Source organism: Enoplosus armatus, chromosome 1 (assembly GCF_043641665.1).
Source record: "Enoplosus armatus isolate fEnoArm2 chromosome 1, fEnoArm2.hap1, whole genome shotgun sequence".
NCBI lineage: Eukaryota > Metazoa > Chordata > Actinopteri > Centrarchiformes > Enoplosidae > Enoplosus > Enoplosus armatus.
The window spans coordinates 9,052,698-9,074,172 of record NC_092180.1 but is presented as its reverse complement, the minus strand read 5'-3'; the positions used below and the strand labels follow the sequence as shown (position 1 = coordinate 9,074,172).

Below are 21,475 nucleotides of genomic sequence, written 5' to 3'. Positions count from 1 at the left end.
ATTCTTTTCCTGCCTGTTTGTCACCACGGCAGGACAATACAGTCTACCCTCACAATTCTGCCGTGACGGCAACATTAGGCTTAGCTTGACTACATCAAGTGAGGAGGGGGGCTGAATGTGCTCAAACCTCACTAACCTTCATTTACAATAGTTTGGACTGTTTTGAGCCAGATTGAAGTTGTGACAGTTTAGTATCCATGACAACAAGTATGCTGTGATAGAGGAGATTCTGGTGTATCATTGAGCAGACTTTGAAAGCAAAAGGTTAATCTCATGGCAACGCAGTTTATTCTGTTTCAAAGGGGATCCATTCTTTGAAGCTGCACTTATGGATTTTCTTCCACTAGGTGGCAGAAAAAATATATTTATAAAAAAGCTGACAAATAAACTGACCTCATCAGGTCACCTGCTTGTCAGGGTGTTCATTAATGAGCAAACAATGGCCTGCTTATTCAGCAAACATGGAGCAACAATGTGTTTCCAGCCACCGGATGAATAGAAGTCCAATATTCACTGGCCTTTTGGCTCAATTGTGGTTTTCACTAAGTCTTGAGAAACATTTCTGAGTTCTTAGCTGATAAATGTTTTACTTTCTTCACCGGTCAGTTGAGAATTGTTTGCTATTTGGTGCTGAGTGGTGCTTAACAGAGCTAACCCTTTCAAATTACACATATTAATTCCATGTTGTTAATATCAAAAGCATTTATTGAGGCAGGTTTAAAAGTACTAGCACAACAGAAAAGACAGAAGTGCATTTTTTACATTTCATTAATATTCAGTTTAGTCCACAGGCGTAAATAATAAAATGAATGATGCCCATGTAACCTGAACCCTAACATGACCTGTGTTTTTTTCATAATTGTCACAATGTCTGCTGTGACAAACATCTATATGCTCAATGAGATGTGTTCAACCACGCAAGAGCTGCTCATGTGTGGGGAGAGAGATATGGAAGATATGCAGTGCTGGGACTCACCAGGAGAGGGCACCACTACACCAAAGCATTGCCTTTTATGATATATGGAGATGTATAGGGGAAATAAATGATGCATGTAAATAGTGAATCCCTTGATGATAGCTTCAGAATACATATATATATATATATATAAATATATATATATATATATATATAGCAAAATACAAATGATTAAAACAATGAATTAATGATGTTAACAGATTTAAGTTAAAAATAATTCTCAGTTACAAATTGTAACCATCTTGCAGTGTGACTGGCTTGAAAATATACTTAAGTCATATGCCAAAAACATTGATATGATATATTAATTCTGACTTTTGGTAAATATTTTAACTGTTATCATCCTGGGTAGTTGTCTGAGATAAAAGCTTTATTTTCGGTGCATGCTGTGGGGCAGGTAGGTAATAACGTAGCTGCCTCCAGAAGGAGGAGGAGGGCGGCATTGAGCGTAAGCCCCTCCAGGTGACACAGTCTCCAGCCTCGGCAAGAAGCTGTAGAGCCTCTGGCAATGAACCTGATTTTGACTCCTCTGTTGCCTCAGTTTTGATGAAAATCAAGCGAGTCTGCCGCTCCACAAGGGCTGCATGGATGGCACTCAGCAGGCCAGACCCTGGACCAGGATGTGAAGAGGCGGGAACCAAAACCACCGCCTGGCTCTGCTCTATGCGGTCTAACACTGCCTCTGCCACAGCTGCAACCAACCAGAGTTCAGATTATACATTCATTCATTGTGATAATTCTATATTCTAACTATACATTATTGATATTTATGAGTACACCATACCTTTCCCTAGTAAGAGGTCACCATCATAAAGACAGAGACTGTAACCAAATCTCTCTTCCAAAACACTCTCCAGCCATTTTCTGTCATCTTCATTCAGTCCTGCATCTGTGTTGCTTTTGTAGCACATCAAAAAGGCATCATAGCTTTTTCCATCTAAGAAAACAACAACGACGGCTTTGTCACTGCTGTCACATACTGATGCAGGCAGACACGACATGGCTGCCTTTGTCTTGAAATTACAACAACAGCTAAAACCATAATTCAAACCTGAGGTGCTGCGAAAGCAACCAAGAGTGTTGCGCAGGAAAAGTGCGATGTCCATTTTCAACTTCACATAAACAACTACAGTCACAACAATCACCACCATGATGCCCACAATGCCGAGAGACAGGGAGAGGGAGATGGGAGAAGCTGTAGGGACATAACTCTAAAAATGATCATTTATTCAAAGTAGCAGATGCCAGATGAAACTTCCCTGTAATTTGAATGTGTGGATTAGAGATGTGCTCAATAAGGATCATAAACTGAACTGCTTCGAGCTATATCAGAATCAGAATCAGGTTTATTGCCATGTAGGTTTTCACATACAATGAATTTGCTTTGGTATTTTTGGTGCAGAGCAATAAACACAGTAAGAGAAAATAAAAAAAGCAAGTACTACAAAAGTCAAGAAATATAAAAAGAAAATAGACAAATTGACAATAAAAATATGATAGTGATATATGATGATATATGACAGTAAATTGACACAACACTGCTGGAAACAACCATGTACAACAGCAACAATAGTAAAGCCAACATTCTATCTATTCATCCCTCTTGTATACCTTTTTGGGCCAAGGTGATGGTGACAAAACTCGAGGGTTCAGATGCGGATTCCAGTTTACAGCTATAATGTTTTGATAGATCCTCAGCTGACACTTTTTTGAAGACAAGAGATGCTGTCATCTTTATTCCTCCAGTATTCCTTTCCCTGGAAAGGAACGGAAGGAGGAAGATAAAGAAGGACAACTGTTAGCTATAACGTGTGTGCGCTCATGTGGCTACATAACATTGGCACTTCCAAACCTATTTGTGAGAGCTGGTACAGCTGGTACATCTGTGTTTACCATGTGTAATTGTAGAAAACCGGTAAGCCTTTGTTCGTTCCCACAAACGAGTTTCCACTTAACCAGAAGACCTCATCAAAGTCTGAGTTCATAACAGCTTTACAATCAATCACCACTGTTGAGCCTAGAAAAAAAAGAATTTATACAAATTTTACAATTAGGTAATTCTAAAGCTGTAGCCAAGTGTGTGTATGTGTGTGCATCTACACAATAACACAGAAACTCACCTAAATCTACAGGAAATACATCATTTGCGCGTGGTGTAAGTATCACTGATGCCACAGGTTTTTCTGTGCAACAAAAAGAACAAACAAGTAACACTTAAAAAAACATATTAAAGTCTATGAAGATGAATGTATCCAAAAAGTGTTTTTTTTTACCCTTTGGTTGGACATCAAGCTCCACTGTAAAGGTCATGTTATATATTTGACCATGATACAGGTAAGACCTGGTACAGGTGTAGACACCGTGGTCGTTCTCCTCCACGCTCGAGAAGTGACTGTCTCTTGGCAATGATTCACCCTCCTACAAGATGGAAAATTAAGTTGAATTTTAAAGCATGAGGTTAAAACCTGCCTTAAATGTAAAAAAAATCATGCATGATGCATCTTCTTATTTTACAATCAAATCTCGTTCACACTCACAAACCTGCTGTGTTTAAATACCTTGTGCCACATAATGCCGCTGCTGGTAATATCAGGGGTATTTACAGCAGGTGTATTTACATCAGGGCAATGCAATGTGCAGGACTCCTGCGTGTAACATGTCACAGGATACTTGGTCCTCTCTTCATACTCTCTCTGTGTTGTGTATACCGTCAGCCTGAACCAGGACTGGCTGCCAGCATTCCTGTCATGTCATTAAAGAAAAGGTTGATGTGAAGATTTAACATTTAGATTTCATACATTTTACTCTGAATGTGAAAGTAGAGATGGCTTTAGGGATCAGTCTCCAAAATACAATCTTTCCTCTTAGCCAGTGTGTTATTTTTACATCCAGACAGTTTGGGTATCACTTGGCTGCTGCCACCACATTACAACAGACCTTTAATTGCATTTGATTTACGGTTGACAAGGTTTTGTGCTGCAAAGAACCAAAACTATCTGGATGGAGAGATAAAGCTCTGGATAAGAGACATTTTTAACCACACCAGTTTTGTACAGACATTCAGGATTCCCAGAGGATGAATCATTATGACTTTGGTGATCCTCTGACTTTTCATCATGTGGTTTTTGAAGGAAATGTCTGAACAAGTTTTGGATGATGGATTGCTTTATTTATTATTTATCTATCTATCATCAGATCAGATGTTTTGGTTTATGACTAAATACCTGCAAAAGTAATGACACTCCCATCAGCCTCAGCTGTACTCTGTGCTTATTGCTAATCAGCAAATGTTAGCAGGCTAACATGTTAAATTAAGATGGTGAACTTGGTAAACATCACCTCCTAAACATCAGCATGTTAACATTGTCATTGTTATCATGTTAGCATTTAGCTCAAAGCTCAGCTAAGTACAGCATCATCACAGAGCTGCTAGCATGGCTGTAGACTTTTAGTCTCGTTTATCCTTCAATCCGAAGCTCACCAAGATGACGAGCAATGTTAGATACAACAACTATCATCAAAACACAAGGTAAAATGTTCTTTCAGAGTATGACCTCTAATACTGTCTAATAAAGCAAATATATCTTAATTAAGATATAACTAATAGAAATAACTCATGTGAAACCTCATCCATCAGTAATCTTTGTAGCTTATAGACAAACTAATTCCTTAGGAGTGAAATGTGTTTACATGCCTGAATTATTTATGCCACTTTTAGAAACGAAAGCCTCTGCAGCTAAAGTGTGTTTTCTGGGGATATTTGCTCCCTTGTAATAGAGGAATGCTGTTTATATGGGAATGTTAGTAATTTACCCCAGAGAGCATGAGTAATTCCCCTGATGATTAACAGAAGCACTGAGAATCACAAGGCTCCTCTCATGAATCAGCACGTCCATCTGCCTCTGCTCAGCTGATGACATGTTGGTCAGATTCATCTCCTTGGTGGTGTCACTGGTCCAGATCAGTTTGGCATCACCATGACCTCTAAGGGGGCACTGCAGCGCCACCATCTCACCTGCCTTGACATAATAAATCTTTCTGGCTCTCCGGGAACACACACCTGCGGACAGGTGTCACACATTTTAGTTAATCTTACTGTGTAAAGCTATAACATGAACTGGTTTGTGGACATTGAGAATGAAATGTCAAAACCATCATTATTGTATGCTCTGAAGGTCGCTGTAATGTGGCTGGTTAGTCTTTTCATCAAAGCATTTGTGACTTATGTGCTTACAAGAGAAGAGTTAGACCTGAAGATTGACACCACTCTTGTGTAGCTGTTAAATTCCGTGTTCATAAAGTCTCAAATCTCATAACCACGTGGATATATCAGAATGTAGGCTTGTTTATATTGTGTGTATACTTTAGTAACATTGGCAACAGATTTTGAATTCAACGTGTTATTTCTTCTTGATATTGTCATATTATATATTATTATATTATAGTTTGCTGTTGACCTCTTAACCCCTTTTCGGCTTGAGCACAGAGTCACAAGAGCAATCAGCCACTGTAGACTTAATTTGATGAAGAAGGAATAAATGACAATCTTCCTGAAGATGTGTTAATGTCAGATATTTTATTATTGAGCCTTGTCTCTGTCACATTGACATTATTATCACTTATCTTTAGGTGTTATTATTACATTTGTATTATTATAAACGTATATACTCTGATCATGTGAGAGTAACAACTTAAATGTACACACACACACTTACACAACAGTAACATTAACGATTTTTCATTAAAATATGTATTTCACAATTGGAATTACAGGAGGGACCACACGCCACTGATTTACACATTATTCACCCTGTCTAATTGCCATCTATGACATATTCTGTAATGAAGTGGTCATTCTCTTACCTGTCAATAATGTAAGGAGGAGAAGCAGAAGAGCCAGGAGTATCTTCATCTTCATCATCATAACACCACCACCACACATCAAGCATCCAGAAGGGGCTTCAGTGTCGTCTCAGAAGAGACGCGCTTTATATAATCAGCAAGTACAATTCAGTGGAAAACCAAAGGCTACAGACGAATCAGATTTACTGGTGGCTTCATAACTGAAACTGAAAGAAGAGACTAGATAAACATTTCCTGTTTTTATTTACATTAGACCTAGTTTACACGAGCTGTGTTTATTAAGCACTTGTAAAAACCCCTATACCCTAAGTGAACTTAGCACGCATGCATGATATCCGCTGTCCTATTATCCACATGTGGCAGAGAAAGTGCTGTTTAAGTGTTATCAGTCTGGAAGTTGCTCGGCGTCTTCCCGGATCCATTTTCCTCGTCTGTCTCCTTCGGGATCCCTTCTCCGTAGCTCTTGATTCTCCCTGTTTTCACCCGTTTTCTTTTTTTAAGGAGCCTCCTGTCAAACTTGTGATAGGTTATGTGACAGCAGGCTATAAATAAAATTGACCTGAGTGTAAGATTGTAGAAACACTGAAGTCACGAGTCCAAGTCTCCCAAAAGCTCTTTTTTTTTTTAACTATTTCAATTTTTGATGTTATTAATACCGTTGACTATTAAATCATATTTTTGGTCAATTATATTTCCCAACATTGAGGTTGAGATTATTATTACCCATGCAGCAGGGTTTTGTTGTAGCTGGTTGAGGATGAGCTCATTGCCTTTATAGGACTGCAGTTGACGATTATTTAAATTACAGATTATCGATCTCCTGATTGTTTTCTCGATCAATCCAGTGGTTTGTAAAAATTCAGAAAATAGTGAGAAACGCCGTCACAATTACCCAGAGTGACGCCTTCATCATGCTTGTTCTGTCCAACCAACAGTCCAAACAGACAGTCCGGGCAAATTGATTAATGACTAATCATTTAAGCTACTTGAATTTACTGTTGGGTAGTTTTATTTATGACAAAACATCATATGTTTGGAGATGGAGATTGGAGATGGAGATGGAGATTTTTGCTCACAAAACATATGATGTCACAAAACATATGTTTTGTGAGCAAAAATCTCCATTTGCAAAGTAACTAGTAACTAAAGCTGTCAAATAATTAGAGTGAAGTAAACAGTGCAATATTTCCCCGTCAAATGTAGCCTAGTGGAGTAGAAGTATGAAGCGGAATGAAAAGAAAAGACTTAAGTGAAGCACAAGTACCTCAAATTTGGACTTAAGTGCAGTACTTGAGTAAATGTACTCAGTTACATTCCACCACTGCAGCTACAAGATGAAACCTGAACTCGTAAAACCTCCTTTGTTGTCGTTTCTTGTCATCCGCAGTGACCGAGAGGCATTGCGACTCACCGCTGCGCACTGGAAACCCTGCGGGGGGGCATCGCCAAGGGCAACCGCGGCTCTCAGGTGCTCGTCTTGATCTCTGGCCGTTGCAGCCGAGAAGGGAAAGACCCTTCTCAGAGACACGGTTTTATAAGCTTCATCCTGTGAGGATTTATCTGACTGTTTGACGGAGATGACTGATATACTGCGGCTGGTGTCAGAAGCGGACAGACGGACTTTACCGACTCTCTCCCGGCTCTCTCAAAACGGTCCTACAAAAACTCTTTTTTTTAAACCAGTGGCAGTGTGGTGAACTGTTCACTCAGCTGCTGGTGGTTTATATTCTGTGTATATACTGATCATAAAGTGGGCATGTGTGTCATTCAGGACGTCTCCATGTCGCCATATAACCAAACTTCATGTGTTTTTTCAGATATTAACAGTATCTGGGCTGATGTGTCCTCCTACATTGAACGTCAGATGACCTTACAGAAGGTTAGCCTATCTATCTATCTATCTATCTATCTATCTATCTATCTATCTGTCTATCTGTCTATCTGAAATTGATTGATCCATTGTGATAGGGGGTCCATCTGGCGGGACTGGGGACCTTCACCTTCTCTCAGCAGAAGTTGGACATTGGAAACAAGTTCACAATGATCCAAAGACCCATCTTCCTCCTGGCTGGGAAACTAGTCCAGTCTCTGGGTTTAAAGCAGGTCAGGCCGCTGGCTGCAGGTGAGCACATTTCTAAAGGAAAGCCATAATAAGAAAAGCAATATGAATGTATGTTGTGATATAGTATAATATCATAATACATATACATTTTTTTTATGTTATAGATAAATACTTACTACAGTTAAAACTGAGTAAAAGCAAAAAAGAGATACAAGATTTACATTTGAATCTTAGCGGGAAGCGGGATGGATAAAAAAAACATTGTTTTTGACACATTAACGAAAGAATAAGGATCTATGTGTGTGTGTGTCCCTTGCAGCAACACACCTACCAGTGGTGCAACTGAACTTCGCAGCCGTGTCACAAGAGACTCCGTTCAGTCGAGACGTAGTGGAGGGCTGTGTTAGAGAAACTCTTGTGCTCCTCTTCAGAGCTCTGGCCTCTGAACAGAACGTATCTCTCACCTTACAGGGAGTTGGAGTTTTGTCCTTTAAGAACAACAAGGTGGCTCGCCTGCTCATACTGTTATTTCTTATGCTGTAATCCACATTGTTGTGGATTATGACCACTGGTTTTCTTTTAAATCTAATCTCATCTGTTATTCGAAGGTGCGGATGAAGTTCAACAGAGATTTTATTAATGCCATGGATGGAAGTGGCAGGCTGCTGTTAGCCTTTAACAACGTGAGTATAAAGAAGTGCATGCGTGTTTGCATGTTATATTATATCATGAATGTACAGGATATGTTATTCGTGTATATCATTGGTACTTTTGCCCTTCCAGAGACCTGGGAGTAGTGTCTCTTTACTGTCTGGTGGCCTGTCCAGGCTTCAGAGGGCACAGACTGCCAACCCCATCACCCTGCCAACTGTCTGCTCTCGTCAGCCAGACGACAAAGCTGGTGACAAAGATCTATGGTGCTTGTCACCAGCTCCAGACCAGAGGAATGCAGGAGGTGAAAGGACTTTTTGCACAAGGCTTGATAGCATTTTAATGAGTCTAAATTAAGTATTGAATCAAATCCAAATCCTTTCAAATTTCTTATCAACTTGCTGTAATGGAGAATGACATTTGTTCCTCACAGTGAGGCTGAGCTGGAGGTGCAGTGGCAGGAGAAAATGAAATAAACATGATGTGGTGGAAATTATGTTAATTCTCATGTATCATATTTGTATTAATAGCTTTACCAGTTTGGAGGAGTAGTTCGCTGACTCTTGTTTCACAAGTTACATCTCGTTTGTACAAAAAAAATGACGTGTAACAATGACAATTTGTGGTTTCTTGGTGGGAGTAGTGAAGTCCTTGAGTCTTGGCTGGTTGCCTGGCAACCTCACGGTAACGAAAAAACTCGAGGAGGTTTTTGTACATACAGGCTAGCTGTTTTCCCCTGCTTCCAGTCTTTATGCTAAGCTGCTCTTCAGCTTCACATCTATCGTACAGACATGAGATAGAGTCATATCAAACTCATCCAACCGGAAAGTGATTAAGTGTTTTAGTGTCAAACTATTCCTTTAAGCCGTGTCGTTGCACGTGAAGAAGAACTGGTTGCACCTGCAGGCTGAGGTGGAGCACTCGTTGTCACGATACACAAAATGACACAAGCTTTTATTTTCAGTTTGGCGGACGATGGGCAATGCTTAAGAATGAACAGCTCTAATAAACAGCTAATAATAAAAGACTGGAGATGCAATTAGTTAGAGCTTAATGAGTCTAGGCATTTTACCAACTGGAACTGGCTATTGAAACCCATCTCTATTAAAAACAGAATTAATGGGGTAAAGTGTTGTGTGTCTCTACAGAAGTTCCCCAACAGAGAGAATCTAAATCCCATCAGACACTGCAGCCGGCCAAGATGAAAGCTGTCAGCCTGTCTGAAGAACTGAATCCAGAACCCCCTATGGAGGCCACAGACAAGTACTGCACACACAAAGACACAAAAGCACACAGACAGACAAGGGCACACACTGTATGGAGAGGCGCACAGAGCTGTTGTTTGCAGGTAGACGAGTCAGTGAGAGCTGAGAGCTCAGTGGTGGTCTTATATTGTTACTGCCCCGGGGCAACTTCCAGCTCCATCAATGATGCACAACTACCTGTGGGACAGATTCCACTTCTGTCATCATGTCCCTGCACTGTCAGCATCCACACACACACACACACACACACACACACACACACAGACACAGTGTCTGTAATCTGGGTTAATTGTCATGGTTTCAAAGGTTTCAAACGATTCCACTGTTATTTTATATCTTGTTGCAAGTCCACTAAGACCCTCTGTGCACCAGCAAGTGTTAGCTGCTAGTCAGTGTCATTACAGATGATAGTACTCCTAAGTAGGGCCACTCATTCTGTTATAATATCCCCAGAAACAGTTGGAGTCCCATTCACACCTAAAACACATCAATCGTGCAAAAATAATCCACTTTACCGTAATAAGATAACACCAAACTGCACATGTGCAGGGGAGTCATCCTCTTTGATGTACAGTATGCAGCAATACAGAATCTGTTTCCACTCCCAGGCCCACCACCTCCGTCTCACCACCAGAGGCCGCTCCCAAACTGGAGGAACCTGGTGTGGATGCCAGCTGCTCTGGCCACACTCGTGCTGGACAGGTGAGTGTGTAGGTGCGTTCATGTACCTGTGTACTGGAGGTGTGTAAGTGTAGATCGAATCTGGTTTTTATAGTGGCCTCTAAAATTCAAGGTGAGGGTTCAATGTGGCTTCACTTTCTTGGTGGAGTGACTGGGAAGTAACACTGACATTAGATGTTATTTCTAGGGAATTAGGTTTTATTGATATTACTCAATGAGTACAATATTGGCCTGGGAGAACCCCGCCGTTCACCCAGTGTTTTCCAGCCCTCTGAGACCATGCACAGGATAAGTAGTTTAGAAAATGGAGGGATGGAGAATGAAATTACATTAAAAATAACTTGGGAGAGCTTGACAATACAATACCAGATGTAAATGTATTGTAAATGTACCAGATGTATTTCTTTTAACTTTCTTGTGCTCCCCACAAGGGAGCTGTGGGGATGTTCCTAAACCTGAATATAATATAAACCACTAATAATTTCTACAAATGATTTATAATCGAAAGCCTGTGAAGAAAATCACTATATCTTTACATTACTATTTAATTACAGTGTATAATTGTCAGCTTCCTGTGACCTTGTCCTCATAGGAGCTGTGCTACCTGTGTATGCAGCGGGCCCAAAGAAATGTCCCCGTCTACCTGAGAGAGCAGCAGCAGGCAGAGGAGAAAGCTCAGGAGAAGCTCTTACTGCTTAAAGAACAACAGAGAGACAAGCAGTACATGGACCAAGAACAGGTGTGTGCGTGTGCAGGTGTTTGTGTGCATGCCTGTGTGTACTTGTGAGTTGTTATGGCAACAAGACTAAATGTGTGTTCAGACAAAAAGCGAATAACATTTTTCTCTTTCATTCATGCAAATTTGAATGCTGGACCCCGTTGACTCGGCACAAATATCCAATGTAACGACTGCACAGACGTTAGCTGTAAGCTTGCTTGAAACAGGCGCATCAACTGTGTCGCTGTTAATAGCAATCCATCTAATAGTGATCCCAACGGCCGTACCAACAGTGCCATCCCCAGAGCCACGCTGCTAGTGTGGCTAAAAACTATGACTGTGCTGGCCAAGTGGGAATAAATAAATATACCCTTTTTTATATTCTATAAATTATATCTTTTTAAATACCAATTACATATTGTCCACGGCAGGTTACTGAAGCTGATTTGTGTAAGTCCCCTGGGGATTTATTTGTGGTTTCTAGTCAAAACTAAAAAAAAAACCCAACAGAAAACAACACAACACAGACTGTTTGAAACTGTTTGATCCAAATGGCCAAAGGCAGAAGTAAGAAACAACTCAAACCATTATGTCAAGAAAAAGTAAAAGCTGCAATAAAAATGTGTAAAAAAGGAAAAAGAAAAACACATCTCAACAATTGAGGAGTGGTTCCAGACTAGTCGGGGCCAGAGAGCTGAGAAAACAGCTTCATCCTCTTTACAGCACTGGGCAAGAAGTGTGGGACATGTGGGATATTAAAATTCAATATGAAACAACATTAAGTGCCTTGCATATTGTTGTTGCCAACATTATATCATAGTTCAATTAAATGGCCTCTAAAACCGATCACAATGTCCCTCAGAATTGATTAAAGGGCCAGATAAACTTTCAATGTCTTTTTCAGTCAATACGATGATAAAAGGTGTTTCTGTGTGTTCATCTGGCAGGCAAAGCTGAATGAGCAACGTGAGCATGCGAAGCAGGTTGCCACATTCAACCTGCGACGGTCAGAGAAGAAAGAGAAGACGTACTGTCCTCTCTTCCCTGTGAGTATAACCTGGACATTAAAGTTGTAATCCTTATGATTTCTGGTAGGCAACACTCCTTGAGCAGCTAGATTGTAAGAAATACAACAGAAGAGTGACTGTCATATCCGTTTACAGTGCAGCCAAACAAACTTGTGTTGTTTTAATAAAGAAGTCACTCTCAAAGTCTACCTTCCTGAGGGGTTGGAGGTGTGCAGCCTGACAGCTCACTGTGCTTTCTCCTTCCTGTTACAATACTTCCTGCAATGTTTAAAACTGATCCGTTGTGACATAATACAGAAAATGTCCACGTCTTGTTTTGTAGACACATTTCTGATGAACGATCATGGTTAGCGCTAACGTCTATGGCAAATACGTTGTGTTTCCTGTGACTGCTTCCCAATAAAAAGCCACCCCATGTTTTGACAGTGGAACGCTTTTAATTTGAAGCAGCAAACAGTAAGACGTTCGGTTTGCATGAGAAGTAAAATAATGTAGTTCTGATACAACTGTGGCAGAGAGAACAGTAAACAGTAAGGCTGATATTAATATTAAGAGTTAAATTTACGCTGTGAATTTCCTGTGAATCCTTTGTGCAGAGAGGTAATTACTGAATATAAATACATTGAATGGATAAATCCATCCATGAATAGTATCAAAATCTTTAAGATTATTGCTTTAAATCACACTTTCCAACTCTTATCTTTTTGTGGGGTTGTTAAAATTCAATGTCTTGTCTGGGCTGCTTGTGTTTAGCCTTCATTCATCTTCCCGACTCGGCCCCTCACTCCTGTCAGGAGGATTCAGCAGCATCGTTACATGAACGAGCTTCAGAGCCAGATAGAGAGCCAGCGGCAACGCGAGGCTCGAGACCAGCACAACCGTCTTCTCATGGAGCATCTAGACCAGGTTCAGCTGGTCCAGGAGTGAGTCTGTGGCAGTGGTACTGCTCAGGCATTTCAAATAATCATCTCTTGTTATAACTTGTGTGTCATCTGGTGTGTATGTGTGTGTGTTTTTAGGATAGCTTTGCAGAAGGCTCAGCAGCTCCAGCAGAAACACGAGAGAACTAAACATTACAAGAGGGCTCTGGACACTCAGGCAAGAAAACACTTCACAAAGAAGTGAAAAGATTTTCAGACTTTTGCAAAGGATGTTGTTGAAAATATTTGTCTGCTGATTTATGAAAAATCCCAGCTTCAGTTATGGATGATTATGGATGTCATAATGTGCTGTTGTGTTGTTGAGGTTGAGGAAGGTTGTAGGTCAAAGGAAGACACCAGAGTAGAGCTGCTGCCCATCCTGTCAGTCAAGGGCACGAGTACAGACGCTGCCCAGACAAACCACTTACAGTAATGCATAGAAACTGCTTTAAAAACGCGTAAAAAGGGGGTCTGGTTACTTAGTGTATTGCACCATAAGAACATGTCAAAGTCACATCATGTCATTAAACCTCCTGTTAAGATAAATCTGTTATACCAACTCACAGTACTTATTAAAAGAAATAAATTCTCTGAACAACAACATTAAAAAATAACCTGGTGGGCCAGAAAGGACCTGTCTCCAGGCCACATCTGGCCCAGGTGGTGTATTATGCCATGGCCTGCTCCATGGTAACCTTATGACTGCAATAAGTCTGTTCTGTCCTTTAGGTGGGAGATAAGAAGTGCACAGACCCTCCAGAGTGCCAGCCTGACAACTCCGGGTTCAACCGCTGTGAAACGGCAGCCAGCAACGCAGAGAGCCGAGAGAGGGCACAGAAGGTCACCTCCGTTTCTTATCGCTGCCGTAAACATTGATTTTCAGCCTCATGCAGACGGCAGAAAGAACCACAGTCGTTGTTGTTGCAAAAATAGGCAAAGATCATACATGACAGAAAACAAACAACTACGACAGAAGTATTATGAGCAAAATGTACTAAAAGTATCAAAAGTAAAAGTTTTCAATTTAGCAGAATAACCCCTTATATATAATAATATAACCCTGCGTTTTATATATAAAAAAACGCAGGGTTATATTATATATATATATACAGTATATATTGGATTGACATCATTGATGCATTAACATGTAAGTAGCAGTTTCATGTTGCAGCTGGCTGAGGTGTAGTTAATTCTTACATACATTAGGGAAGCTTAAACTTGTTGATCCTATATTTTGTACGTAAAATCTCAATCTGCAAAGGAACTTCAGCTGTCACATAAATGTAGAGGAGTAAAAAGTACAATATGTCCTTCTGAAATGTTTTTAAGTTGCAGTGTAAAGTAGCATAAAACACTCGAAATGGTACAGAAATATGGTACTTCAGTAAAGGTACCTTTTGGCCAACAGGCCTTTTAAATTGGTATACTACATATTGAAGTTGATGTGATGTTATTCTGTATACCGACAGCTCTTCCAAGTAAATTTCAGTGCTGCCACGCAGAGGAAGAAGGAAGAACTGCACAACCGCCAAAAACAGCTGGAGAAAGAGAGAGAAATGCTCAAACACAACAAAACTGAGTGAGTAAAGGAAGGAGGAAATGAAAGACATTTATAACAATGAGGATGTGGAGAAAAAAAGCAGCATCCTTTGTCCCAAACATATTTTTGTCTATGGAAACTTTTGTCTCTCTCTGGTACGTTTCCTGTCCAGGTTAATATTGGGCCGCATCAATCGCTTTGAGAAGAGACGGGACATCATCAAGTCGATCGAGGATGAGTGGAGTCGGAGTGTGAAGCTCAAACACCAACGAGAGGAAGAGGAGAGGCGCTTCCTGAGGTGCATCCCCCCACGCATTTACATCTATTCATATATTCATAAATTGGTTAACCATTCACACACTCACTCTTACTCTAACTGGCATTAAAGTTGCTGCATCTTTGGGGCAAGTGTTTCTAATTTTAGTTCTGATATCTAAGACACCAAGGGTCCATTCTGACAAGTTATCTCGATTTCCAGGTCATTCATTCATCCATCCAATGCTTTACTCTGTCTCTCTGTGGTCAGGTCTGCTGGTCAGCTCCTGGTGGATAAGCTTGCACAGTACAGGCGCTGCTGCCAGTGTAAGAGGAGGACCACCAACTGTGGAGAGACCAACATCTGGAAAGACTCGCATTATCTCTCTGGCTCCCAGTTCATGATCTGATGAACAGTGTCAGACAGACAGCAGCACTCGAACATCAGAACCTCACAGCCTAAACAAGACCTCAGCCCTTGTAACTCATCATGTGATGGTCACTAATGAATAAAATAATAAGTTAAGCATAATTTGAATGTTATGGTGTGCACGATCCTGTTTTAATGTGAGATTTGTTTTTTCTGTTTTCCTAAATTAGTCTTTGTCTTTTATTTTCCCTAGAATATGGTTGTTTTTGATATTTATATGTCCCATGATTGCATATTACAATACTCACTGCTAACATGCTCAGTCAATAAAATGGGTGTGTTCTTCTTCTCTACATATACATGGGGAGTCTGCCGTCAGTCCAATCAGCCGACAGGTAGCTTGACAAAAGGTTTGTGTTAGAGGTGAAAATTATAAATGTCTTTGCTGATTAAAATCGTTTTGTTCAGTTCAGAAAAAGGTTCTGTAGTCGCTGACTTTATGGCTATTTTTTTCCCCCTAAGTTAAGCGATTGAGTCACTGTTCAAATGTGCCTCACACATCAATAAGATGTTCATAACGCAGCAGCGTTCAGCACTGATTCTGACTGTGTTACATTCAGTAGTACGTTCAGTCTGTTGCTGGTTTGAACCCAGTTAACAGCTCAGCAGCCACTTATTTGCAGCAGAGTTATCACATTATGATTGTTTCGGTGGCTTTTGCGGTCTGTAAATAAGCTTTTAATCAGGAACTAACATGAGAATTGGTTGTGTGCTCTTAGCAGGGATTCAGACCAAAAATAGCTCTGCATTAAAACAATGTAGTGGGGGCGTGCTATTTAAGGTACCAGTGAGATAATGAAATACAATCCAGGAAGTCCAAAGTCCTATCAGAAGAAAAAACAATTTCTACAAAAGTTGATTCTGTTTCAACTTTTTTTTTTGACATCCCCTTTGCTCCAAATGAAGGTAAAGAGCCTGTCCGCGGTGCCTGCCCTCGTCCTTGGGCATTACATACTTTGAAGGCTGGCTGTCCCATATCTGACCCTGACAACTGATGACACAAGTTGTCTGTGCCACAATACATACAGAGAAGTGCATTACTTACAGAGAGATGAAAAGCAAGAGGGCCCCAACAGGGCCCCAAGTTTGTGAGGACAGTGAGGCTAGAAGGAGGTAAACACAAAACCACAAATCTTCATAAATCATTATAGGCTGAAAACAAATTGGAGCAAACAGAGAAGTGAGGAAAATAAAACAAGATGAAGATGAAAGAAGGTATGTGGCTTTGGTATGGGAGGATGGGTTCATGCAATGGGGAGATGATAAATGTGTTGCAGGATCATGACAATATTCTTCTGGCTGTGGTCCCAGTTCTCTGTGAAGCCAGAACTCCCTTAATGAGCTCATGGAGGCATTTTGAAAGTCTTTGTACTGAAACAGATGCACAAATAACTGCCCCACACACTCTGGCTGATGAGTTTACTAACGGACAGATAGATTGTGGGTATGGACAAAGAGATGTGTGTGTGTTGTTGTGTATATACTGTGTGGTGTTACAGAAACATAGCTCACACATACTATATCTCAGTAAAGACGAGATCCAGAAGAGGATCCACCCTGAAACATTTCTAAAAACACACACACACACACACACACACACTGAACTCTTAAACACTATTTGTTAACTGACTCAGATCTTCCATTATACTAATTGATGTATGAATGACCTGATGAGATATGCATGACATTCATACAAGAGTCAGAGATACAGCCAAACTTCAGATTTGAACCAAATTCAGTGAGTGAGACATTCCTCATAAATTGACACCACTGTCTAAATATTCACTAGTCTCTGTGCTCCTCTGCCTCCAGTGTTTGGATGTGTTTGTGGGATGACCCACCCATCTCCTGCAAAGTCTTGTGGTGTGTTATATTAGTGGTTTAATAAGCCCTTGTTGACTTCCCCCTAAGTGTTCTTCCAAAACTCAAGTGGACTTGCAAGAGATTGAACCTTGAGGAGCTGAGGGGGAGAACATGTCACATGTTAGCATGCTGACGCTAGGGTTTGTGCTCAAGGGCAAGTGTGTTTCATTTTTAAGTTCAAGCCTCTAAACAAGCCCAAAACTATTAGCTGAAATGTAACAACAGCTCTTTATGCTCTTTTTCTAATCCTATTTAGCACGGATTACTTCTCTGAGTGGATTCTTGGACTTGAATGTTGAATTAAATACTGAGGATTTAGGACATGGAATCAAGGTTTGGTGACTGAACTACAACATTAGTAGGATATGGACTCATCGTTGTCTTTGATTAAGCTCACTGAGGTGATGTCGTCTAAGATGAGTCACTGGAGCTCATTGTGGGGTTATTAGAGGGGTGGGGGGCACTGCCTCATGGGGCATCTATGCTCCCCAGTGAGAAGCAGGAGACCAATGACAACATGCTTCATGCTGCTTGTCATGCACAGGGTGACCAATGGATGGGGTTATGTGAGGCTGAGCATAGGTTTCCTCATATATTGGGTTAAAATGTTAACTTATTTACTCTGGAGGAAATCTGTGAAATGTGTGAAATGAAAGAAACAGTGAACACCCCCCTTCCCTTCGTCTCTTTCTCTCTGCCCTCAGCCTTTCTTTTGTGTGTGTGTGTGTGTGTGTGTGTGTGTGTGTGTGTGTTTCCGTGTTTCCAGATTCCCAGGGCTAGTGGATCTAATGGATATCCATCCTAGTTTTTGCTGGCAGGCAGATTGGGGTTGGCCTTTTGACAGTTAGTGTCCGAGCCTCAGTTCAGATCCAGATGTTCCCACCCTGCCCACACGCCATCCCACTATGACCAGAGTACAATCTCCATAAACCAAACACATCGTGAGACCGGGTGGGCTGTGTCATTGAACGACAACCAGCACATGATCAGTTGTTTACACTGGGAGAAATTAATGGGGAACGACACTGTGTGTGTGTATGTCCACTGTAAGAAAACCTGTTATGTGTGGAGTATGAATTCAAATGAAACGAGCAGTAGAACAAAAAAGTCCTTGTATATTCATGTAGTTCAGATGCTATTACCCTTAATACTGTGTCATGCTATGAGTCAAGATGGAGGAAAAAATGTCAAGTGAGAAAATTAAAATACTTTAAAGCCGAATTAGTCAATATATCTTTTTATTAACAGCGGATCAAATGACTACACGTAACGTGAATGGTGCTGCTCATAGTGACAGACCCACTGAGAATTACTCTGCAGTTCCCTCAACGCTATATTTTAACATCTTTCAGCTCATTGCTTTGGTTTTATGAGCCACAACTTTACTGTTTTGGTTCAGTCTCACTGCTCTCATCAACCTTGATTCCAGCTGTAGCAGGCAAAAAAGCTGTGATGAACCCCACTGTACGTTACCTGCCCGGCCCCAAACAGCAAAGTTAGCGACTAGCTGGCCAAAACCAAAAACACAAGAGCAACAGTGTAAGAAACTGATCTTCTCACTGACAAAAAAATCATCAAAATATATCAGAAAGAATTGATGGTGATTAGGGAAGAAAATAGTATTTATCTTCAAAAGTGAGATCTGTTATTGATTAGAGTCATTTTCATGTCTGAGAACCAAAAGCTGTTTCCTGTGATGAAACCAGTGCAGGCCAGAGCCCAGAAACAACCACGCCTGCTCCCTCAACCCCTTAACAGCACGTCTTACATATGAACATGTGAGTGTACACACACACACACACACACACACACACACACACACACAGTACACACACAACCAGAGGGCATCTCATGTCAAAAAATGTCATTTCCTGAGGAAAATATACTTCTTCTGTTCTATTGAAGCCTCCTCCTTTCCGGTTCCTCTTCCGATCATAAGGTACATCCTGATGGTTCACATATGAATCACCTCAGCACATATACACGCAGATACACACAGAGAAAGGATTTGTACTGTTGCCTAAGGGCAGCAGATTTGGACAAAACTTCATGCAATGTTGACTTTTGAGCTCCCCCTCCCTCCCCTTCTAATCTCCATCTTTTCCTCTTTTATCCACATTTAGCTTTTTCTCTGACCAGCTATAAGATCAGCCTTTCCTTTCCCTCTGCTTCTTCTCCTTCTCATCTCTTGTTTTATTTTTTGACTTTGATTAATTTCCTTCTAGATGACTTCCTTTCTTCCTCCAGCACTTCTCTACATATTTATCCCATCTTACTTTCATCTTACCCTTGTGTTTGCCCGTCCCCAGTGTATTATCTGAGGTTCCTGTCAACCTTAATACAACACACATGTCTTCAGTTATATGCATGAAGATGCAGCTGCTGCAAGGAGCCCATCATGGCAGCGACACAGCATGGATGTGCCAAAGTGTGTGCATGTGTTGTGGTTTGTGGTACAGTGCCGTTAAATTGTATGGTACAGTACAAAGTGTCATTAGAAAGTGCTTAAACTGTGACAGTGAGCTGCAATTTACACTTAGCATAATGACTTCCATATTAAATGGAAGATACATTTGTTCCAAAGCTTCTTAAACAGAGTTTGAGCTGCCTGGGTAGCATGTTGTTTTACATTTTTATTTGCCAAAACGAGCAGATGGACTTTATTTCAAATTGAAGTAAAATTAGTCTCATTTTTGTGTGTCTTCGTGTGTACACACTTGTGCATATGTGCATCTATTGTGTACATGTTACGTTAGTGTGTTGCTCAGACCTCTCTTATGCCTGTTTATGGTCAAACTATGCTAGCAGGGTCTCTCAGAGCACAGCCAGTGGACGTGGGAAGAGAGAAGAGAAAGTGTGATGGAGAGAAAGACAGAAAATATAACTTTCCGATGAAGTATAGTTGCAATACTTAATCACAGTTCCTCCACAGATTGGTCATCTTTCCACCAAAAAATATGAGCTAAAAAGCCAGTCATAAAATACAAAGCTCCCACTGCGACTAATTTATTTCCCACTCATTTGTATTTTATGTCCAGGCATAAGTTCAGTTCAGTACTTTCTTATGAGGGAATTTTCAAAACACAAAACAGACAGCAGTGGTGCATACTTTATATATTCAATCAATTAGCTAGCTCAGACCCGGTGACTGCATGCAGCAACACAAATTTACCTCCTCACAGTGGAGCTGCAGGGTTCACACGCCCTCCAACAATGAACGACACGCAGGATATTTCTGTAGGCTTACCAGAGGCTAACATTTGCTTGCCAGCTAAAAACACACAGCATGTAAATTACACAACTTTGGAGTCACCGCTTCCCCAAACCTGCAGACCCCTGGCCAAGCTAACATGACCAGTCTCTTCACTGAACGCACAAAGAGAAAATGAATACCAAACCACCGTCAAACTCCCAGTAAGTTGGCAAACAAATACTCAGACAGTCATCGAAAACATCGACATAACAAGCCTTTATGGAAAACAGTCAAATAGTGACAATAAGCCTCAACAAGCAGAGCATAGAAAGCTCTGCTTGAGAAGCACACACAAACATACACACATGCGCTGCACTAAATTGCATGCAGGCCAGTCCCTGTGTCATCACTTTGTAATCAACTACAGTTCATTCTCTCAGATCCCTCTGCACTTGTTCTGTGTCCTTTAATAACTGAGACGGAGGGTGTCTCCTGATATTATAAAGGAACAGGTCCCAGTGAGCTGCAGTTTCAGGTCGAGTCTGACAGCACAAGGTGGAAATATTTGTTTTTTACGCAACAGTTTGGCAGATAACGCAGGGAGGATCCTCTAGAGATTTCAGTACGATCCAGCTGCAGATCATGGTAAAGGTATTGCAGCAGCATGACTGATTACACTGCTGCTCTGCCTGAACGCTACATTCGATGTGTGTGTGTGTGTGTGTGTGTGTGTGTGCATGTGTGTGCGTGCGTGCGTGCGTGGGTGTCTGTGTTTGAATAGGATTCAGTACAATACCTCCATTCCAGCCCCTTAATTACCTGCTGCTAATAAGTGGAGTCTTGATAGATGTGAACAGCTGGGAATGGAGGGAAAATAAAGAAAGATGGAAATAACGTTGATAACCTGCCAAAATCAAGAAGCAAGGCCACTCTGTGTGTGTGTGTGTGTGTGTGTGTGTGTGTGTGTGTGTGTTTGTGTGTATACCTATACATGCAAGGACCTACTCTTGACAGATGGCTGAAGACGATT

The 21,475-nt window shown here is 40.9% G+C and overlaps 2 protein-coding genes across 2 annotated transcripts; one reads left to right on the top strand and one right to left on the bottom strand.

The window, feature by feature from the left end:
* Positions 1-1,305: 1,305 nt before the first annotated feature.
* Positions 1,306-5,897, bottom strand: LOC139285316 (interleukin-1 receptor type 1-like). The gene is made up of 10 exons (XM_070905869.1): positions 5,840-5,897; positions 4,790-5,036; positions 3,535-3,718; positions 3,250-3,394; positions 3,097-3,159; positions 2,870-2,993; positions 2,588-2,733; positions 2,028-2,171; positions 1,761-1,913; positions 1,306-1,667 (listed from the first exon to the last, which is right to left on the bottom strand). Exons 1-10 carry the CDS (start codon positions 5,895-5,897, stop codon positions 1,306-1,308), a joined length of 1,626 nt encoding a protein of 541 aa, XP_070761970.1.
* A 1,519-nt stretch (positions 5,898-7,416) lies between these two features.
* On the top strand, positions 7,417-15,369 carry LOC139288125 (coiled-coil domain-containing protein 81-like). The gene is made up of 16 exons (XM_070909389.1): positions 7,417-7,492; positions 7,657-7,718; positions 7,808-7,961; positions 8,221-8,405; positions 8,510-8,584; positions 8,685-8,856; positions 9,701-9,815; positions 10,426-10,519; positions 11,091-11,237; positions 12,164-12,262; positions 12,998-13,167; positions 13,264-13,342; positions 13,894-14,004; positions 14,634-14,743; positions 14,877-15,002; positions 15,231-15,369. The coding sequence occupies exons 1-16, from the start codon at positions 7,417-7,419 to the stop codon at positions 15,367-15,369; spliced, it is 1,914 nt and encodes a 637-aa protein (XP_070765490.1).
* Positions 15,370-21,475: the final 6,106 nt, after the last annotated feature.

What these genes read in the sequence shown, in the direction of transcription:
- LOC139288125 (XM_070909389.1), top strand. Translation starts at nt 7,417, where the DNA reads ATGACTGATATACTGCGGCTGGTGTCAGAAGCGGACAGACGGACTTTA. An exon ending in TGCTGTTAGCCTTTAACAAC is followed by an intron (nt 8,585 to 8,684) that starts GTGAGTATAAAG and finishes TTGCCCTTCCAG; the next exon opens with AGACCTGGGAGTAGTGTCTC. An exon ending in GCCGAGAGAGGGCACAGAAG is followed by an intron (nt 14,005 to 14,633) that starts GTCACCTCCGTT and finishes GTATACCGACAG; the next exon opens with CTCTTCCAAGTAAATTTCAG.
- LOC139285316 (XM_070905869.1), bottom strand. Translation starts at nt 5,897, where the DNA reads ATGATGAAGATGAAGATACTCCTGGCTCTTCTGCTTCTCCTCCTTACA. An exon ending in GTTTTCTACAATTACACATG is followed by an intron (nt 2,734 to 2,869) that starts GTAAACACAGAT and finishes GTTCCTTTCCAG; the next exon opens with GGAAAGGAATACTGGAGGAA. An exon ending in TGACCTCTTACTAGGGAAAG is followed by an intron (nt 1,668 to 1,760) that starts GTATGGTGTACT and finishes GGTTGGTTGCAG; the next exon opens with CTGTGGCAGAGGCAGTGTTA.